Source organism: Lathyrus oleraceus, chromosome 2 (genome assembly GCF_024323335.1).
Source record: "Lathyrus oleraceus cultivar Zhongwan6 chromosome 2, CAAS_Psat_ZW6_1.0, whole genome shotgun sequence".
Classification (NCBI taxonomy): domain Eukaryota; kingdom Viridiplantae; phylum Streptophyta; class Magnoliopsida; order Fabales; family Fabaceae; genus Lathyrus; species Lathyrus oleraceus.
The window spans coordinates 262,319,379-262,338,683 of record NC_066580.1 but is presented as its reverse complement, the minus strand read 5'-3'; the positions used below and the strand labels follow the sequence as shown (position 1 = coordinate 262,338,683).

Here is a 19,305-nt window from a genome sequence, read left to right as displayed (position 1 = left end):
TCACCCTCTTGTTACCTTCTGCATTTGAGTACAGATTTCAATGACTTCAGCTAATGGTGCCCAATCACCAAAGTTTCTCTCTATAAACTGATAAGCAATGCCACTCTTTCCACTCCCTATAATAAACAGTCCACCCTTTATTTCACCTTCACCTTTAAAATTATACTCAATGTTCATACTTTTCGATCGCTTATAATTCGAAAGTGCTCTTGGATTCAGCAAAAACCCTGATATAAAATTCTCCTTGAGTAGTTTTCCACCACCAAGAGCTTTATAGAAGTCCCTCCCACGATCATGAACTACCACACCACCCCAGTATCTAGGCCAGAAATCTTTTACCTGTTTTACCATGATAATAGTTAAAACCTAACAAGAGCTTATTGAAACAATATATAGATGAAGTGAAGCGAAGAGTACTGTTATTTACCTCTGATTCTATGTCCTCATGAAGAACTACAAATAGTTGAACACCAAGTGAATCAAATATTGGTTTTCTTAAATAAAGCTGGTGTGCCTCAGCTCTACACATGATGCACCTAAAGATAAAAATCAAAATGACTATTACAATACTAATAATACTAAACTACCATTTGCCCTTAAAGAAAATGCGTACCCTGGTCGTCGAAGACACAAGAAAACAGCGGGTTTATTTTGTTGGAATAAATTTAAATGTGTATGGGGGAGTTCAAAAGTTTATTCTCTTGGGTAATCAAACTATCCTAGGGACCTGATAGTATTCATTACTGCATTTAATTACTTGTCCTTTCTTGTCTGGCCTTATCTCTATATAAGGACCAGACCTCTTTGTAAAACATTAAGACATTTGAATATAAGTGAAGATTGTAGAGAAAAGTCTGTTCCTCCTCCCTCCGTCTAAAACCTTATATCTTGTGTCTTCAAATTGGTATCAGAGCTCATGGCGAGCCTGACCAGTCAAATGCCGTTGCCACGGCTGACGAAGTCCAATTATGAGAATTGGAGCATCCAGATGAAAGCGTTGCTGGGCTCATTGGATGCGTGGGAAGTCACCAATGATGGCTCTGAAGATCCAGGTAACACAACAGGTCTCAATGCCGCCCAGACGAAGGCGTTGAAAGAGACGCGGTCGAAAGACAAAACAACATTATACATGCTGTTCAGAGCAGTGGACGAATCAGCATTCGAAAAGATTGCTGGTTCAACCACGTCGAAGGGGGCCTGGGACACTTTAGAGAAAGCGTACAGAGGAGCAGACAGAGTAAAGCAAGTTAGATTGCAAACTCTTCGAGGGGAGATGGAGAGGATGAAGATGAAGAAGACAGAGTCCGTAGCGGACTATATTACGCGCGTGCAGACAGTGGCGAATCAGATGAGTCGAAATGGAGAGGCAATGACAGAGGGCCGAATTGTCGAAAAGATTCTAAGATCTTTAACGGACAAGTTCGAAAACATTGTGTGCGCTATAGAGGAAGCAAAGGACCTTTCGACAATCACTGTCGAAGAGGTTGCTGGGTCGCTCGAAGCACATGAGCAGCGAAAAATGAAAAAGAAAGAAGAGGCAATCGAAGAGGCAGATTCGAGCAGAGATGAAAAGGCACTCTTCTCTCAAAACTGGAGAGGGAGAGGACGTGGTCATGGAGGACGTGATGGCGGTCGAAGCTACCAAAACTATAGTCTCGACAGAGGACAATCTAGCCAACAAAACTGGCATGGTAGAGGTCGAAATCAAAGAGGTGGAAGAACAAATTACAACAATATCGAATGCTATAAGTGCAACAAACAGGGGCATTACACGAAGGATTGCAATTCCTACAGTTGCCACAACTGTGGAAAGATGGGACATCTTGCAAGAGACTGTCGATCGAGGAGGAGAGTTGAAGAAACGTCTAAATTTGCCCTAGAATCAGAATCGAACTCGGGACCTCTCGCACCCAAATCGAATGAAGGATTCTTGTTAATGGTGCAGAAGGAAGAAGATGCAGACAGTGACACAATGTGGTACCTCGACTCAGGTGCAAGCAATCACATGTGTGGTCACAAACACCTGTTCAAAGAATTAAAGACTGTCGAAGATGGACACGTCTCATTTGGAGATGCCTCGAAGGTGAAGGTCGAAGGAAAAGGAACTATATGTTTCTTACAGAAAAAAGGTGTAGTAGGATCAATCGAAGGAGTCTACTATGTACCAAAATCTCAAAGCAAATATCTTGAGTTTGGGACAACTAACAGAGAAGGGGTATTCGATACTCATGGAGGATCGAAACCTGCAGCTGAAGGACAAGACAGGACGTCTAGTTGCCTTAGTCGAAATGGGGAAGAATCGAATGTATAAGCTGAACCTGAAGAGCATTCGAGAGAAATGCTTGCATGTTAATGTCGAAGACCAAGCATCCCTATGGCACTTGCGTTTTGGACACTTACATCAGGCTGGACTAAGAAGACTGTCGAAGAAGAATATGGTGCATGGACTACCAGACGTGGAGTTCGATGAAAAATTCTGTGAAGACTGTGTTTTTGGCAAGCAAACCAGAACTTCCTTTCAAAAGAAGGCAGAATATCAGGCAAAGCAAATTCTGGAACTAATCCACACTGACATATGTGGACCAATCACTCCAGAATCATTCAGTGGCAAGAAATACTTCATTTCTTTCATCGATGACTATTCGAGAAAGACTTGGGTGTATTTTCTGAAGGAGAAGTCTGAAGCATTCGAGACATTTAGAAAGTTTAAAGTGATGGTTGAAAATGCAACTGACAGACGCATCAAAGCGCTTCGATCAGATAGAGGAGGAGAATATACTTCGACAACATTCATGAAGTACTGTGAGGAACAAGGCATAAGAAGATTTCTGACCACAGCATACTCACCTCAACAAAATGGAGTAGCTGAGAGGAAGAATCGAACAGTGCTTGATATGGTTCGATCAATGCTGAAGAACAAGAACATGTCGAAGGAATTTTGGGCAGAAGCTGTACAATGTGCAGTTTATGTCCAGAATAGATGTCCTCACTCGAAGCTTGGAGACATAACACCTCAAGAAGCCTGGAGTGGACAGAAGCCAACTGTGTCTCACTTTAGAATTTTTGGAAGCGTGGCTTATGCACATGTGCCTGATCAAAGGAGAACGAAGCTGGAGGATAAGAGTCAGAAGTATATACTTATTGGGTATGATGAGAAATCGAAAGGCTATAGGCTTTTCGACCCAATAAACAAAAAGGTGATTGTAAGCAGGGACTTTCGAGTAAATGAAGCAAGCAGATGGGACTGGAGCAGTTCGATTGAAGCTCTCGTCGAAGAAGAAGAAGCAACACCAGTTGTTGTGCCAACAGACACTTCGATAGAACCTGAAGATTCCGATGATGAAAATGAGCCTTCACAACCCAAATTAAGAAGTCTGCAAGATTTGTATGAAAACACAGAAGAGGTACACCTTGTATGCTTGCTGGCAGATACTGAAGATGTGAGTTTCGAAGAAGCTATGAGAAATCGAAACTGGAAGAATGCAATGGATGAAGAAATCAAAGCCATCGAAAAGAACAATACTTGGGAACTAGCAGAGCTACCAAAAGGAAGTCAGACTATTGGCGTGAAGTGGGTATTTAAGAAGAAGATGAATGCTGAAGGCAAGATCGAAAGATACAAAGCAAGGCTGGTAGCGAAAGGCTATAAGCAGAAAGCAGGAATTGATTATGATGAAGTGTTTGCGCCTGTTGCCAGAATGGAAACTATTCGATTACTCATTTCACATGCAGCTCAATACAAATGGCCAATACATCAGATGGATGTCAAGTCAGCGTTCCTGAATGGTGTGCTCAAAGAAGAAGTGTACGTCGAACAGCCACCAGGATATATGAAGATCGAAAGCGAAGGCAAAGTGCTGAGATTGAAGAAAGCACTCTATGGGCTGAAGCAAGCGCCAAGAGCGTGGAATACTCGAATAGACACGTACTTCAAAGAAAATGGCTTTCAGCAATGTCCTTATGAACATGCTGTATATGTAAAGAAGGCTGGAGAAAGATTGCTGCTTGTTGCCCTCTACGTCGATGACCTGATTTTTCTGGGCAACAACAAACAGTTAATTGAAGAATTCAAAAGAGAAATGACACAGGAATTCGAGATGACAGACTTAGGTCTGATGAAATATTTTCTTGGACTGGAGGTTCGACAAGAAGAAGATGGCATTTTTGTCTCTCAGGAAAAGTATGCCAAAGATATTCTGAAGAGGTTCAACATGGATAGCTGCAATCCAATCTCGACACCAATGGAACCTGGAGCAAAGCTTTCGAAATTTGATGGGGGAGAACGCGTCGAAGCGAACAAATTTTGAAGCTTGGTTGGAAGCCTCCGATACCTTACTTGCACAAGGCCTGACCTCTCACTAAGTGTGGGAATTGTGAGTCGATTCATGGAGGAACCAGTCTATGCTCACTGGAAAGTTTTAAAGAGAATTCTTCGATACGTCCAAGGAACTGTGTCACTTGGAATGTTTTATTCGAAGGCAGAAGAGTACAAGCTGACTGGATACTCAGATAGTGATTGGTGCGGAGATGTTGATGATCGAAAGAGCACCTCAGGCTATGTTTTCTTCATGGGAAACACTGCTTTCACATGGCTTTCGAGGAAGCAGCCAATTGTGACTCTCTCGACGTGTGAAGCTGAGTACGTTGCAGCATCTTGGTGCGTGTGTCATGCAATTTGGCTGAGGAGATTGCTAAACAAAATAGAATCGAAGCAGGAAGACGCAACATTGATAAGAGTTGATAACAAATCTGCTATCGAACTGGCGAAGAATCCAGTAAATCACGAAAGGAGCAAGCACATTGACGTTCGCTTCCACTTCATTCGAGAACACGTGAAGGAAGGAAGTGTCGAACTAAAACATGTTGCAAGCAAGGATCAAGCAGCAGACATTTTGACCAAACCACTATCGAAGGAGCTGTTCGATAGAGGCAAGAAGATGTTGGGCATGATTGATCGGAAGAGCATTTAAATTTATGGGGGAGTTTTGTTGGAATAAATTTAAATGTGTATGGGGGAGTTCAAAAGTTTATTCTCTTGGGTAATCAAACTATCCTAGGGACCTGATAGTATTCATTACTGCATTTAATTACTTGGCCTTTCTTGTCTGGCCTTATCTCTATATAAGGACCAGACCTCTTTGTAAAACATTAAGACATTTGAATATAAGTGAAGATTGTAGAGAAAAGTCTGTTCCTCCTCCCTCCGTCTAAAACCTTATATCTTGTGTCTTCATATTTCGCCAAAGTTCAGAAGCCTTCAATGGTGGAGTTTTAATTTTTACCAATGGTTGCATACCAATCTTATACTCGGGAGTTAATTTCTGAACTGAAATATTCTCGACAGCACAATAATTAATAACTTGGTCACTAACTTGAGGTGGTTTCAAACAACCACATGCTCTAGGCTCAGCTGGTTCAGAAGCTACAATCCCTTTAAAAACATATCCATCTTTAATCTTCATACCGTTAATCATTGATTGTTCATCAGAACCTGCATTACTTCCTATATTCGATCTTGTAGTATTACAGTTACTCGAGGTATAATTTGATCCATTACTCTTAGGGATGATGCTATCATCTCCGTGAATTACTATGCTTGTTCTTCTTAGGGGAAGTTTTTTTAGTTTAAGAGAATCATCGCGTCTTGTTTTGTTAATGAAACGAGCAACGTGGCCTCTTTTCATTTCAAACTTGGAAACAGGATCATTAGTGCTTAGTTTTAGAAGCTCTAGCAGGTTTTCACCACTGTCTTCCATCTTATTTGCATATTGCATCAATCCTTTATCATGTAGGTAACATCTCATTCCAAGTACTTCCTATGGTATTAAAAGAAAAAGACATTTAAAAAAGCATATAGTTTTAAGGAAACTTGAAATATGTTAGTGGTAACTATGACCAACCTTTTGCTTCTGTGTCATGTATAGTAAATCCATGTCTTCTGTACCCATGACCTTCAGTGTTGATACATCATCCCAACCTTCTTCCAACAGTTTTTGGAGAAGTTCCTTTAAAACTCCATTTCCTATGAATTCTTCCACTGAAAATGAAGCCATGGTTTCTCTCAAGGATGTGTTACTTTGGATGAGTGATGATAATACTGTCAAATGAATTTGCTAACAAAGTTGTTGTTCGGGAAAAAGTATCATTCACCATATGTATAAGTTATCCCTTAATGTTGTTTTTAATTGCCGACCAAAATTTGCTGTTTTTGGAGCCTGAGAATTGTCAATTGTACTTGAACATTGTGTTACAAGACATTGGTTTCTCCCCCTGGTCTAAGATGTAGATGCCACCAATTGCAAGATTCTAATGAAATAAATATTGGAAATCTTTTCTACTTTCATTTTAAATTGAGGATAAAATAACACTAGCTAATGTTGCCATGAAAAGAGTACAATTTCAAACCATTGTGTTATCTAAACTATTGATAATACAAGTCACAGTGTAGACATTGCAAAAAAAAACACCAAGTCACAAAATAGTAAACTATCGTTTATTCTTTCCATCCAAAAATAACTAATACATAAAAAAAATTATTCTATAATGAATTACCAATATAACATAAATCTATGGGTGGGAATAGGTTGTCCCAAGATAGGTTTTGTCAACCATGTGTCTCATCTACTAAAAAGTTAAAATTTTAAATTTAATTTATAGACTTAATTTTAGGCATTAATCTAGCATTTTCGAAAGCGTATTAGCCTACTATCCTACTTAAATGTCTTTATTTGAACATTTGTGAATAAGCAATTTAACTAAAACTTTATTAAATAGACTAACAAAGTAAATGATCAATAAGGATAATGTTTGTTTTTATTAATTCATTCGAGTTTACTTATTAGCATAAGTTTTGTGATGTTATTTGTTCGAGAAAACTTATAAAAATAACTAATGGCAACAATTTATAATATTTTTCATAAGATTTTTTTTACTTATTTTCACAAGTTCTTCAAGATAATTAAGTTTTATTTTTATATTTAAATTCGAAATATAAAATACAATGTAATAATAATAAAATTATCCATGTCTATTTAAATAGGTCGTTATGATAAATTTAAAAGATTTTTTTATGACATGTGGCCTAGTCTTGTAGCTAAATAAACTTTTAAAAAAGTATAGTCTTTTCTATTTTTTAAAAAAATTATTTAACTTGGTTCTGTGTAAACTAGATGGTAGACACCTATTTATTGGTATGTCATATTCCCACCCCCATAACATAAGGTATTTAATTTAATATATAAAAGATCTTCTATTACACTCATTTTAATTAGTCAACTAATTCAGATAGGGATGTTAATAGGGTGTGGCGATGGCAGGGGATAAATCTTTGTCTTTGTCCTCACCCCTAAATCTATTCCCATCTTCGTTTTCGATATCTACGGAATTTGTCATTTACCCTCGTCCATGCATATCCTTCAGAAATTTATAAACATACTAAAATTAAAAATTAAAAACAAATCTTTTATTTTTAATCAAACTATAGTAAAAAAATTCAAAACCCAACAAAGAAATGTAGAAAAATAATCATTTGCGATGAATCTATTGTTTTTTCAATAATTAATCCATATCCATGATGGTCTTGGACTCCAAAATTTCAAACTTCAAAATGTTTAAAATAATAACTTTGAATATCTCTCTTTTACTAATATTATTCTACGTTTTAATTTTTTAATTAAAAATATTTGAGAAGACAAATAAAACAGTATTTTAAATTAAAATTATATATTTTGAAATATTAAGGTAATTTAGGTGGGGCGGTGATATGTTCTATATCCCCTTTCCTGAAGTCCCTTTAGAAAGACTTTGTTCCATATCCCTGTTCCCGTAGGAGGTAATTTCTGGGGACCCGAGAGAACAATTCTCACAGGGATCCCTGTTGGGGAGTTTGAGAAAGTTGTGAGCACCAACAGGCGTCTAATGCTCTAAGACCACAAGAGATGGAGACATGTCTCCTTCCAAAACCTTAAGATATTAGGTATATGGATCATCTCTCTTATAAATCCAACATTTCAATCATTCATAGGCGATGTGGGACTTAACCAGTCACATTTGCACCCAACAATATTCCTCACAAGTGTGAGTCTCCACATCCTATAACAGGATCGCCGAATTTAACTCACGCTCCCCCACCAACTTGAATCATGGTTTTGATACCATTAGCTGGGGAGTATGGGAAAGTCGGGAGCACCAACGGTTATCCAATGCTCCAAGACCACAAGAGAGAGAGAGAGGGAGAGAGAGAGAGAGAGAGAGAGAGAGAGACCACATCTCTACCCAAAATCTTAAGGCATTACGTATAAGGATCATCTCTCTTATAAATCTAATGCTCCACCCATTTATAAATGATATAGGATGTAACAACTCACATTTTCTTCCAACAATATCATTGTTCAGGTTTGTTAAAAATATACATGTTGAAGAAGTTCAACATTGCTTATTTTTGTAAAGGAACAGAAAATACAAGGATATATATATATATATATATATATATATATATATATATATATATATATATATATATATATATATATATATATATATATATATATATAATATATATATATATATATATATATATATATATATATATATATATATATAGATATGAGAGAGAGAGAGAGAGAGAGAGAGAGAGAGAGGAGAGAGAGAGGGGGGGGGGGGGGGGGAGAGAACGTATACTGTGAGAATGTTATTTTTATGTGAGAACATGATAATGAATCTGAACCATTAGATTTAAAATAAATTGGTGAGATTATGTGTAATTTTTATTTTCAATCAATTTTCTCTCTCCTCCATTATTAAAATAAATCACTTAAATTAAAATATTATATTTCTGATTATCAAAATTCTCTCTCCTCTCACCCATTTATTTAAATCTAATGGTTCAGATTCATTCTCATGTTCTCACATAAAAATAGCATTCTCATTAGAGATATTGACTAAATCCAAGGTAAACCATACAAGTTGAGTCGTCACCGCACTTCTATTATCCTAAGGAATGGTTAGAAAGCGAACAAAAACCTAAAAGTTTTATCGAATCAAAAACTAGTAAAAATGTCAGAGATCTGGGTAAGGGGGTTGGTTATGCAATGTGAAGGTTTTAAGCACCCAAAACATCCTAGGTACTCCTAGGGAGCCCTTTTTACATTTGTTGTAAGGTTGGTATTTTGTGAAAATTTATTTGTGCAAACATGATTGAAGAGATGAGAAGAGAATATACAAGTTTATTTACATTTTGTATTTGGATGGATAAACCCATTGCCTACGTACCATCTTAAAAAAGATTAGGATCAAAACCTCGTAGTTCGGGGTAAAAATCTCAAAATGAGTTGGTGAATTGATTGGTCCAAAAACCTTAAGGTCTTTTGTTATCCAAGGGAGAAAACTCAACCTAAAACCACAAATCCACCATGTGAGGATAGCTTCAACATGCTAGTGAGGGGTTAACCCTATAATAAGCATGGAAGACTCATTGTCCATCACTAAGGATATAGGTGAGTATTACATCTACCTCAAGGATAACTCAAACCTAATAGCTAAAGGTTATGAAAAAATTGGTTAAGAAAGTGGCCATTGAAACCACAAAAAGACATTTGAATTGGTTATATTTACCAATGAAAAGTATTCACAAAGTATGGTCAAAGTTGGTTTAGAAGTTCAATTCAAAATAAGTGTTATGAAAAAAAAGTTTGACAATCAAAAGCATAAGGCTTAGGTTTCTAATGTTTGAAAACAAATGTTAAATGTTTGCACAAAAGTTTTGGCTTGGGCTAGAGTGGAGGGAAGAAGAAGAATGGCTAGAGTCCTAAACATACAAGAGAGAAGGGATAAGAAACAAGACCACAAATGGAGTTCCTCTCTTGAGATCATATTGATGATCCAAGTAGCTCCCATCCTTTGGAATAAGCAAGATAAACAAATACTCAAGCAAGCAAGCACACAATCACAACAAGCTCCTAGGAATCTTCCAATGGCTCTTAGATCTCTCTCTCTTAGAAGCTCATGGCAATGGTTCCTCAATTTGGCTCAATGTTGGAATCCCTAGCACAAGAACACACACATTAAAAAGTTCCATAATGCAATCAAAGAATGGATAATAGGGAGTTTAGAATTTAATCCTTTCAAAGTTCATCTTCAAGTTTTAAGCATTCTAAAGGCATGAGGCCTAGTTGCTCTTTGACATTTTAAGCACTCTAAAGGCATGAGGCCTAGTTGCTCTTCAAACTCCATTAGCTTGGGGAAGGTCCTAAAGTCTAAGTCCATTTGTCCATTTTTGCATTTGGTCCACAACAATCAAAACAACACACAAGCACAATAGTATATATACACAATTATGTGCTCAAGTGAGCAAAAGGCAAATTGCATTAACATAAACATGTGCTCAAGTGAGCAAAGGAAATAGCAAATGAATAATATGTACAAGAATAATAAATTGCATAAATGTAAAGAGCAAGAAGTAAATGTTAATAGTCAATGGTCAATGTTAATAGTTAGTGTGCCATAAGGCGAATTTAGCGCTATGTTAAGCAATCGTAATTGGACTTATATAGAAGTCACAACTATCTGAGACCGGTCAATAATAATATAGGCAACAACACAAGTTAGAAGTCTTGATTAGTGAACCAAGTTCCAACAACTTGCCATGCCAAAAAGAAGAAGAGAAATGATCTTGTATTGGTTTAAGTCCTTTGCATGATTTAGGAAGCAATCTATCCTTAATACAAAGCCATTCACTTGATCAATTGATCAAGATGAATTAGATTTGAATCAAGGAAGATTAAACCTCCCTAATCAATGCTAACTTATCAACCTTTAACTCATTGATCCAAAAGAAGAGAAGAAGAAGAAGAAGAAGAAGAAGAAGATAATGGAAATGAAAAGAATAAAGTGCATTAAATGAAATGGAATATACCAATCAATAAATGTTGACCAATGACATTGAGGATCATGGTCAAACTATCAAAACCAGAAGTGGGATGAAGATTGGAGGTCAAGAAATAAACATATTTTTGGCATTTTTAATATTTAAAAATAAACTTGAATTAAAATATTAAAGAAAGGTCAAACTTCAAAATCACTTCAAATCAACTTTGAAAAGTCCAAGTGAATTATCCAAAGTTCAACAAGGTCAAACAAAGTTTGACAAAAAAATTCAGCATTTTTAAAAGTCAGAAACTATTTTTAGTCAATTAAAAATGAATAAAAAATAACCTAATTGAACTAAAATCTCAAATAAATCTCAAATCAATTAAAAAATTGATGAGAATATTTTTCATAGATCCATCATCATTCAAAGAGGTTGAGAAAATATTTTTGTATTTTTTGAATATCAAAAACTAATTAAAATGAATTAAAAATAACCAGAAATGAGAAAATTCACAAACAATATCAAATGAAAAAATAAAAATAAAATAAAAATCATTTTTAGAAACTAGAATTAAAAAGAGAAATAATGCAATTGGTCCCATATTTTTTGGAATTAAAATGAGAGAGCTATGAATTTTTGAAGTTAAATGAAATAAAAGAAATAAAATGGAAATTAAGAAAATCAGAAAAAAGGAGAGGCGTTGGATAAGATTTCATTAATTGAGGTGGCACATCTTAAGGCCCTCACGCGCGTGCTCACCATATGCCTTAGTCAACTGAGACACACGAGGCATTAAATGAAGTCATAACAACTGATGGCCACAATTTGATCTGGAAAACGCATCTGATGGCTCAGATTTGATCTGCCAAAGAAACGGTGGTGTACACCACCGTCTTCTCCGGCGAGCTTGCGTTATCCGGTGACATTTGCAGGTTCAAAAATCTTAATAAAAATGGGCGATCCTCATATCATTGGAAAGCTGGGGTGATGTACATCACCCCTGTAACCTTGGATTGTACTCAAAGTTTCTATGGAATGAGAAATCAGAGTTGGAAAATCCAGGTGCATAAACTGAAGTTCATCAAAACATAAAATCAAAGCCACCACTGACTTGGCTCTTGCACGAGGACTTCAGAAAACCAAATGGACACAAACAAATCACATTGTACAAAGAGATATGGATCAAAACAGTTGAGATGTAAACCTTTGAAGAGCAGCTCTAATTCACACGATTCCTTCCAACTTTTGCTTGCAGCTTGAACTTGAAGTATGGTGTGAGTGCAAGGTTAAGGAATAAGTATTAAAGATCAACTAATTTTGTTGAAATTCAAACTTGAAATCAGAAGTGGAAAAATGAGTATTCCTTTAGTGATGGCTAGGTTTTGATTTCTGCAGCATTTCAGATTGATTCAGGGTGTCCAAATGAATGAAACAGTGCATCTATTTATAGCACAAGGTGATGCAAGGAGGTGGAGAACTCGTGTGTGCATGAGCTTGGGTCCTCCATGCATGGGCCTGTACAGGCGCATGTAAGGCCCAAACTCAATTGGTTTTGCATGTTGAACACAAATGGATGAGTTTTGGATGTGCAAATGGTAAGGCAAAGGCTTGTGCATGAAGTTTCATCATGAATTCCATAATTATGTCTAAATGTTCACCTCTTCGAAAATGCCAATTAGAAAATCCAAACATAAGCATGTGGGTAATGGTTGGAAAGGTCTTGATATAAGGAACAAGTGTTATGTTGAACAAAAACTCATTTGGAATGTGGAAATTTATGAAAACAGGCCATGAAGTTCAATGCACAAAATATGCCTTTGAGAAATTTGTAAAAATGAACCAACTTCAAGCCCTTCTGTTTTGATGATGCAAGCTTCAAATGAAAAAACCTCCAACATAAAAGTTGTATATCTCTTCAAGAAAATAAATTTTGACTTAAATTTTGCATCATTTGGATTTTTTATGAAGAAGTTATGGGCACTTGAAGTTTGACTTTTTACAATTCAATGCATTTAGCCCAAAGTGACCTATAATGTTTTGCATTATCACATGTATTTATTTTGAGATTTTGAAATTTTGTTCAACATAACTTTTGAAGTAGACACAATAAGCGTTCCAATTAATTTGGTCCCACCTCCAAATAATGAAAAATGAATGCGTTATGTTCTTGGGAAGTTGACCCAATATTAGGGTTTCAGTCAAAATGACCTATAATGTCTTGGAATGGATGATGATCTTCCAAGCTTCAAATCCATTTTTTATGAACATGAAAGTTGTTCATATTGTCCTTAAGAACATTGTTTCTCTTGGGATCATCTCCATTTGACCAACACACAAAAAGTTAGGTCTCAGTGCATTTCAAAATAGTCAGATGAATTGACTGATCAACTTCTGAAGTCCACAACTCATATCTTGATGAATTGATGATTGAGGACACTCAAATAAGTTCAAATATGTATGAAATTATGAATTAAAGAACTTCCCTTGATTTTATTTGATCATGGGCTGAGGTTGCTTCATGAGCAAGGCATTGTTGGTGATCAGATGAATTAGGGTTTCCTTGGGAAACAAACCTCAAACCCTTTGACTTACTTTGATCAAAATGATGAATTGAGATGCTAGGGAGGCATATTTGATGGATGAGAGATTTGGGAACCATTGCCATGCTTGCCTTTATCTTCTCTTGGCCATATCATTGCACAAAGGATCACCTAGAAGCTTTTGACCTTGTGATTGCTCAAGCTACAAACAAAAGATGTTAGTGACATATTTTTGTGCTTTTGGTTTAATAGAAAAATGAGAAAACAATGATACACAATTCAAGCATGCTTGGTGACATCAAACCACTCACAAGAGGTACCAACCAAAGGCAAAGGGAACCCAGATGCTTATGATCCTTGAGGCTTTGCAAATGCAATGTTATGATGCCATGAGGGATCTTAGGGCCAAAATTGGGGTCTTACAGCATGTCGTGCCTCTCTTTTAATCTCTTAATGTAACTTCTTTTCTTATCTCGCTCCCTCGTATGTAAAACGAGTTTCTTTTATGTAATTTAATGTTATGAAGAAAGAGAAGAATATAATATCAAAGGAGGACAACCTTGAAGATCTTGCTTGGAGAAGCTTAGATCATTATTATGTTAGTTTAGGTTCTCTCATTGGCTTGGGAGAACAATTGCGCTAGAGGCGATAAGTGTTTCATTTTGTGAATGTATGTTGATGCATGTGAGAGACTATTTATGTGATAAATAAGCCAGTGAGATCAAAATAATTGCAAATTCCCTCAAATTAAATATTAAGTTTATGCTTTTCAAGTTTTAGCACTCATCAAGACTAGTATCGAATAATGTAGGTTTCGCCTACGCGAGGTGCATGTTCTATATTAGTAAAGTGCGATGGGATGATTGTAATATCCAATTGCTAAAACAACGGGTCAAACATAACTAAACAAATTATAATAAGATTATATACGTTTAGAAGCAAGAGTTGGAAATGATCCATATGATGGATTAGAATACGGAGTTATTCACCCAGCTAAAATATTTGAGAGTTGTATTATATACAATTGGAAGGAGTTCCTACCTAAATAACCTAGTTTTGTGTAATTCGCCTACGCGGATTTAAAACAAAATGAAATGTGGATCTCGACCCACTAGAAAATATTTCAACGAAATTTTCTGAATCAAATGGTGAGGCTCATTTGTTTTGAGTAAAATAGTGGGAGCATATTTAATTAAAGGCCTAATTAAATATGTTATTTTAATGATACTTATATTTTCATATTTTTCATGTAGATTACCATGACAAAAAACACCTCTAACAACATTTACAATCAATCCTTGATAAGGAAAAATTGTCTGGGACAAATTTTCTGGATTGGCACCGAAATCTGAGGATTATCCTCAAGCTTGAAAAAAAGTTGTATGTCTTGGAGAAACCTGTTTTTGAAGAGGAACCTCCTAGTTTTGTACCTAAGGCAGAAAGAGTTGCTTATAAGAAGCATGTCGATGATGCCAATGAATCTGCTTGCCTCATGCTAGCTACCATAAACTCGGAGTTGCAAAAGCAACATGAGAACATGACAGCATTCGATATGATCGGACACCTGAAGATGCTCTACCAAGAGCAAGCAAGGCATGAAAGGTTTAAAGTTTCAAAAGCACTTTTTTAAAGGAAAGTTAGATAAGGGAGCCCCTGTAGGTCCCCATGTGCTCAAGATAATTGGGTATATGGAGAACCTTGAGAGGTTGGGTTTTCCCCTCTGAAAGGAACTTGCGACTGATTTGATCCTGCAATCGTTTCCAAAGAGCTTCAGTCAATTTGTCCTTAATTTCAACATGAATGATATGGACAAAACTCTTCTGGAATTGCTAGGCATGTTAAGAACTGTTGAGCAGAATCTGAAGTCAAAAGGGAAGTCCATTTTGATGATCGGAAATGGAAAGAAACAGAACAAAAGGCCCACCAAACAGGGTGGTAAAGGGAAAGGCTAGGAAATTGCCAAACTCAAACCCATTACTCTTGCTTTAAATCCTAGTGGAGGCATAACAAAGGATGACACTTGCTTACATTGCGGTAAGACCGGACACTGGAAGAGAAATTGCCCAAAGTACCTAGAAGATAAGAAGAATGGAGTGAGACTTCAACTTCAGGTTTTTTTGTTATTGAAATTAATCTATCTACTTCTGCATCATAGGTATTAGATATTGGGTGCGGTTATCACATTTGCACCAATATGCATGGGCTAAAAAGGAGTAGAGATTTGGCAAAATGTGAAGTTGACCTACGAGTTGGCAATGGAGCAAAAGTTGTTGCTTTAGCCGTAGGAACTTATGTATTGACTTTACCTAGTGGTTTAATAATTCAGTTAGAGAACTGTTATTATGTATCTGCAATTAGCAGGAAGATTATTTTCGTTTCTTGTTTGGACAAGTTTGGTTTTTCATTCATAATAAAGAACAATTGTTACTCCATTTATTTGAATGATATATTCTATGTTAATGCACAAATGAACAATGGATTATATGTCCTTGATCTTGAAATGCCTATTTATAACATTAATACTAAAAGGATGAAACCCAATGAGTTAAATCCAACTTACCTTTGGCATTGTCAATTAGGCCACATAAATGAGAAACGTATTTCCAAACACCATAAAGATGGACTCTTGAACACTTTTGATTATGATTTTTGATAAGTTTCCTTGATCTTGATTTTTGATAAGTTTCATGTTCTGTTTTGACTTTTTGCTCCTATTTTGACCCTAGTCTTGTACTAGTGGTTTGTGCTCTCATATTTGAGCTTTGTTTCAGGTCAAAGAGCACAATTGCTTATGCTTGATGATGTGCACTCAATTGGAGTTGGTTTATTGATTTTTTATGACTAACCTTGAGTTTGTTTTGTAGGCATTGGGACTTATGCTTAAGCCTTGTGGCTTGCACCTTTGTGCATTGATACTTGTTATCTGTTTGTGTTGTGGACTTGTAATTGTCTGTTTGCTTATTGTTTGAGCTGAGTACTGATTATATTGGATTGATTTCAGGTACCTTAGTTGCTATAGTTCACTTGTGAACTTGTGTTTGCTTTGCTTGCTAGCTTGAGCATTGAGGTATAATGATCTCTTCTCCATGTAGTCTGGAAGACCTGGCCTGTTACTTGGCCAGGCACCTGTCTGAAGTCCTCCTTAAGAGGCAATGCTTGTGCTTGTTTATTTTTGTCCCCAAAGCAGGTAAAGACCTTTGATAAGGCAATTGGCAGACACAAGAGATGTGCAATCCATCTCTTGCTATTCTGTTGAGTCGTCCCTTTGCTCACACAACTACTGTTGATGCATTGTGGACATTAACCCAAGATCCTTGTATAGTTGTACAGTTGAGTCAGTGTCATAAGTGTAGAAGGGTTCCCACTTTCTGAACCCACACTTCATTTGTCTGAAAGCTCTCCCAGGCCAGGGATAAGAGCTGTGAAGTCTCATCTTCACTCACCTTTCATCAGCTTCACCCTAACTCTCAATGTTAGGGTTAAGAGCTAACCTCACCTTGATACAGAGGCTTGTTTGTCGAGGTTGACATGACCCCTCGACTAAAGCCTAGCCTTGATGTTTGAGCCCCTTGTTGGTGTGTTTACTTCATGCTGTATGTGTTTGTGTGTTGTGATTGTATCCCCTAGGTTTGCTAGACTCCGCGTAGTCTCATTTGCATGTCAATTAAGGTAGCACGGTTCCTTCGTATAGGACTTCCTTTCTTGCTTGAGCTTTCCTAAAACACAAACAAACATTATCCCCTCTTAAGGATACGTCAACTCCTTCTACTACAGGTGAGTAAGTCTCCAAAGGTCGAGCATCCGGTAGATTGCGTAGTGACGTTGTCCACTTAAAAAATACAAACCAACAAGGATAGTTTAGCCGAACTACGGCAACTCTGATTCTCATGTCCAGATGAGATACGTAGGGACGAGATGTGATGTCTTGTCGAGTTTGACTAACGACTAAGACTAATTCTTTTCTCTCGTCCTCGTTGCGATTGAGACCTTCCCTTTCTCTTGCCCTAGTTGCAACCGAGACCCTTCTTCTTCCTGTGTTGGTGTTAGGAGATGGATGTAAGCCCAGCGATTGGCATTCCATATCCTATTGTTTGTTGTGTGCTTGGAGTCCGGTATAAGTCCATCAGGTGGCATCTGGTTTCCAGTGTGGGTGTGTTTGGTTTGGAATCTGATGTAAGTCCAGCGATTGGCATTCGGATTCCACGTTTGCCTGTGTCTGTTTTGTTTGCGCGTGTGAGCCGAGCTACGGATGCTCTGATTCTTCTTAGTCCAAGAAGATACGTATGCATAGGATGCGACATCCTAGCGAGCACGTTTTCCCCCAGTCCGAACTACTTCGATTCTGATGTCTATGTTTGATAGACTAAGTAGGCCCAGGATGCGATATCCTGCCGAGTCAGTCTTGTTTGTTTTCTTGTGTCTCTTTCAGCCCGTGTGTGTGTGTGAGCAGTGTTTTAGCAACCATATTCCTTCCTATTGTGCGTGGATCCCGTCGAGTACGACGGATGCGCAGGGGTGCTAATACCTTCCCTTCGCATAACCGACTCCTGATCCCATTCTCTTTGGTCGCGAGACCATGTTCTTTCTAGGTTTACTTCGAGCGTTTCCTTTCCCTCTTTTGGGATAAATAACACACGGTGGCGGCTCTGTTGTTTTCTCTTCCCGCCGGTTTTTCGCGTAATGCAACATTTAGTATCATATTTTATTCTTTCAATCATATATCTCTCTTTGTCCATTTAAGACTAAAACCATTTTTGCAAATAAACTTGATCCAACATCAAGTGTAAACCATAAAACACTTAAATAATACGATGCAAATTGTATGCCACGAACCTTAAGAATTGAACAAGAATGATATGGGGAATTCATATCCTTATTCTGAATATATTTAGATACAGGACGCATGACCCAGATGTTCAAAGTATTCACCTTCATTCATAGACTTTAGTGCAATTTAAATCAAGACAATTTTAAACTTTTGTCTTCAAACTAAAATCAATCACAACCAACATCAAAGACACTTTATAATCTTTCTCTCTCAACCTCTCTTTGCGTTAATCATCATCTTTTGGTTAAAACACCTATCTTTGGATTAATCAACATCTCTTAGTTAAAACTCATATCTTTGGGTTAATCAATATCTCTTGGTTAAAACACCTCTCTTTAGGTTAATCATCATCTCTTGGTTAAAACACCTCTCTTTGGATTAATCACCATCCTTTACAATGATTTTCACACCACTTTTAATTTCTTGTCATTGATTTAGACACCACTTTTACATTTATGTTCTTGGTTTAGACACCAACCTTTATAATTCTTTGTCTAAACAGCAATTCCTTTTCATAAAATAATTGTTATAATCCATTCTTTAGCAATCAGACTAACAGCGTAGTGCATCCGAACCAGGATCGAACAGCTAATGGCAAACACTTCTAGGATACGATTATAACATCATCCCCTAAAATCAACCAACAAATACTCATTTTCTATTCTCAAGAACTACGAAACTCTGATCTTCTCATTACACCATGAGAATACGTCGACACAAGATTTCAAAATATTGGCGAGCACATTAATTAAAAACTTATTTTTTTCCCTTAACTAAAACCAAATGCAAGTAACCTCTAGATAGTAACATCCATATATGCAAAAACCAATCAAAACAGTTCTCGTTGAGTACAAGGGATGTGAGGGATGTTAATACCTTCTCCTTGCATAACCGACTTCCTTACCATTTTCTCTTCCCTTTTGGTTTTATTGATATTTTCCCTTTCTCTTAAAATAAATAAAATTCAATGGCAACTTTTTTATATTTCGAGCGTGTGATGCGCTCGGGTATTTTTCGCGATACGACAGGGTGGGCCCAAAAAATATATCTTACAACATCTGAGACATCTC

The 19,305-nt window shown here is 36.9% G+C and overlaps 1 protein-coding gene across 1 annotated transcript; it reads right to left on the bottom strand.

Moving 5' to 3' along the window:
• Positions 1–5,294, bottom strand: LOC127119091 (uncharacterized). The gene is made up of 4 exons (XM_051049297.1): positions 5,239–5,294; positions 614–652; positions 428–536; positions 1–339 (listed from the first exon to the last, which is right to left on the bottom strand). Exons 1-4 carry the CDS (start codon positions 5,292–5,294, stop codon positions 1–3), a joined length of 543 nt encoding a protein of 180 aa, XP_050905254.1.
• Positions 5,295–19,305: the final 14,011 nt, after the last annotated feature.

Bases quoted from the DNA above. Each gene is read 5' to 3' on its own strand.
- LOC127119091 (XM_051049297.1), bottom strand. From the start codon at position 5,294: ATGCAACCATTGGTAAAAATTAAAACTCCACCATTGAAGGCTTCTGAA. The intron at 653-5,238 runs AAATATGAAGAC...TTTATTCCAACA, and splicing joins AAGGCTTCTGAACTTTGGCG to AAATAAACCCGCTGTTTTCT. The intron at 340-427 runs GTAAATAACAGT...ATGGTAAAACAG, and splicing joins ATGAGGACATAGAATCAGAG to GTAAAAGATTTCTGGCCTAG.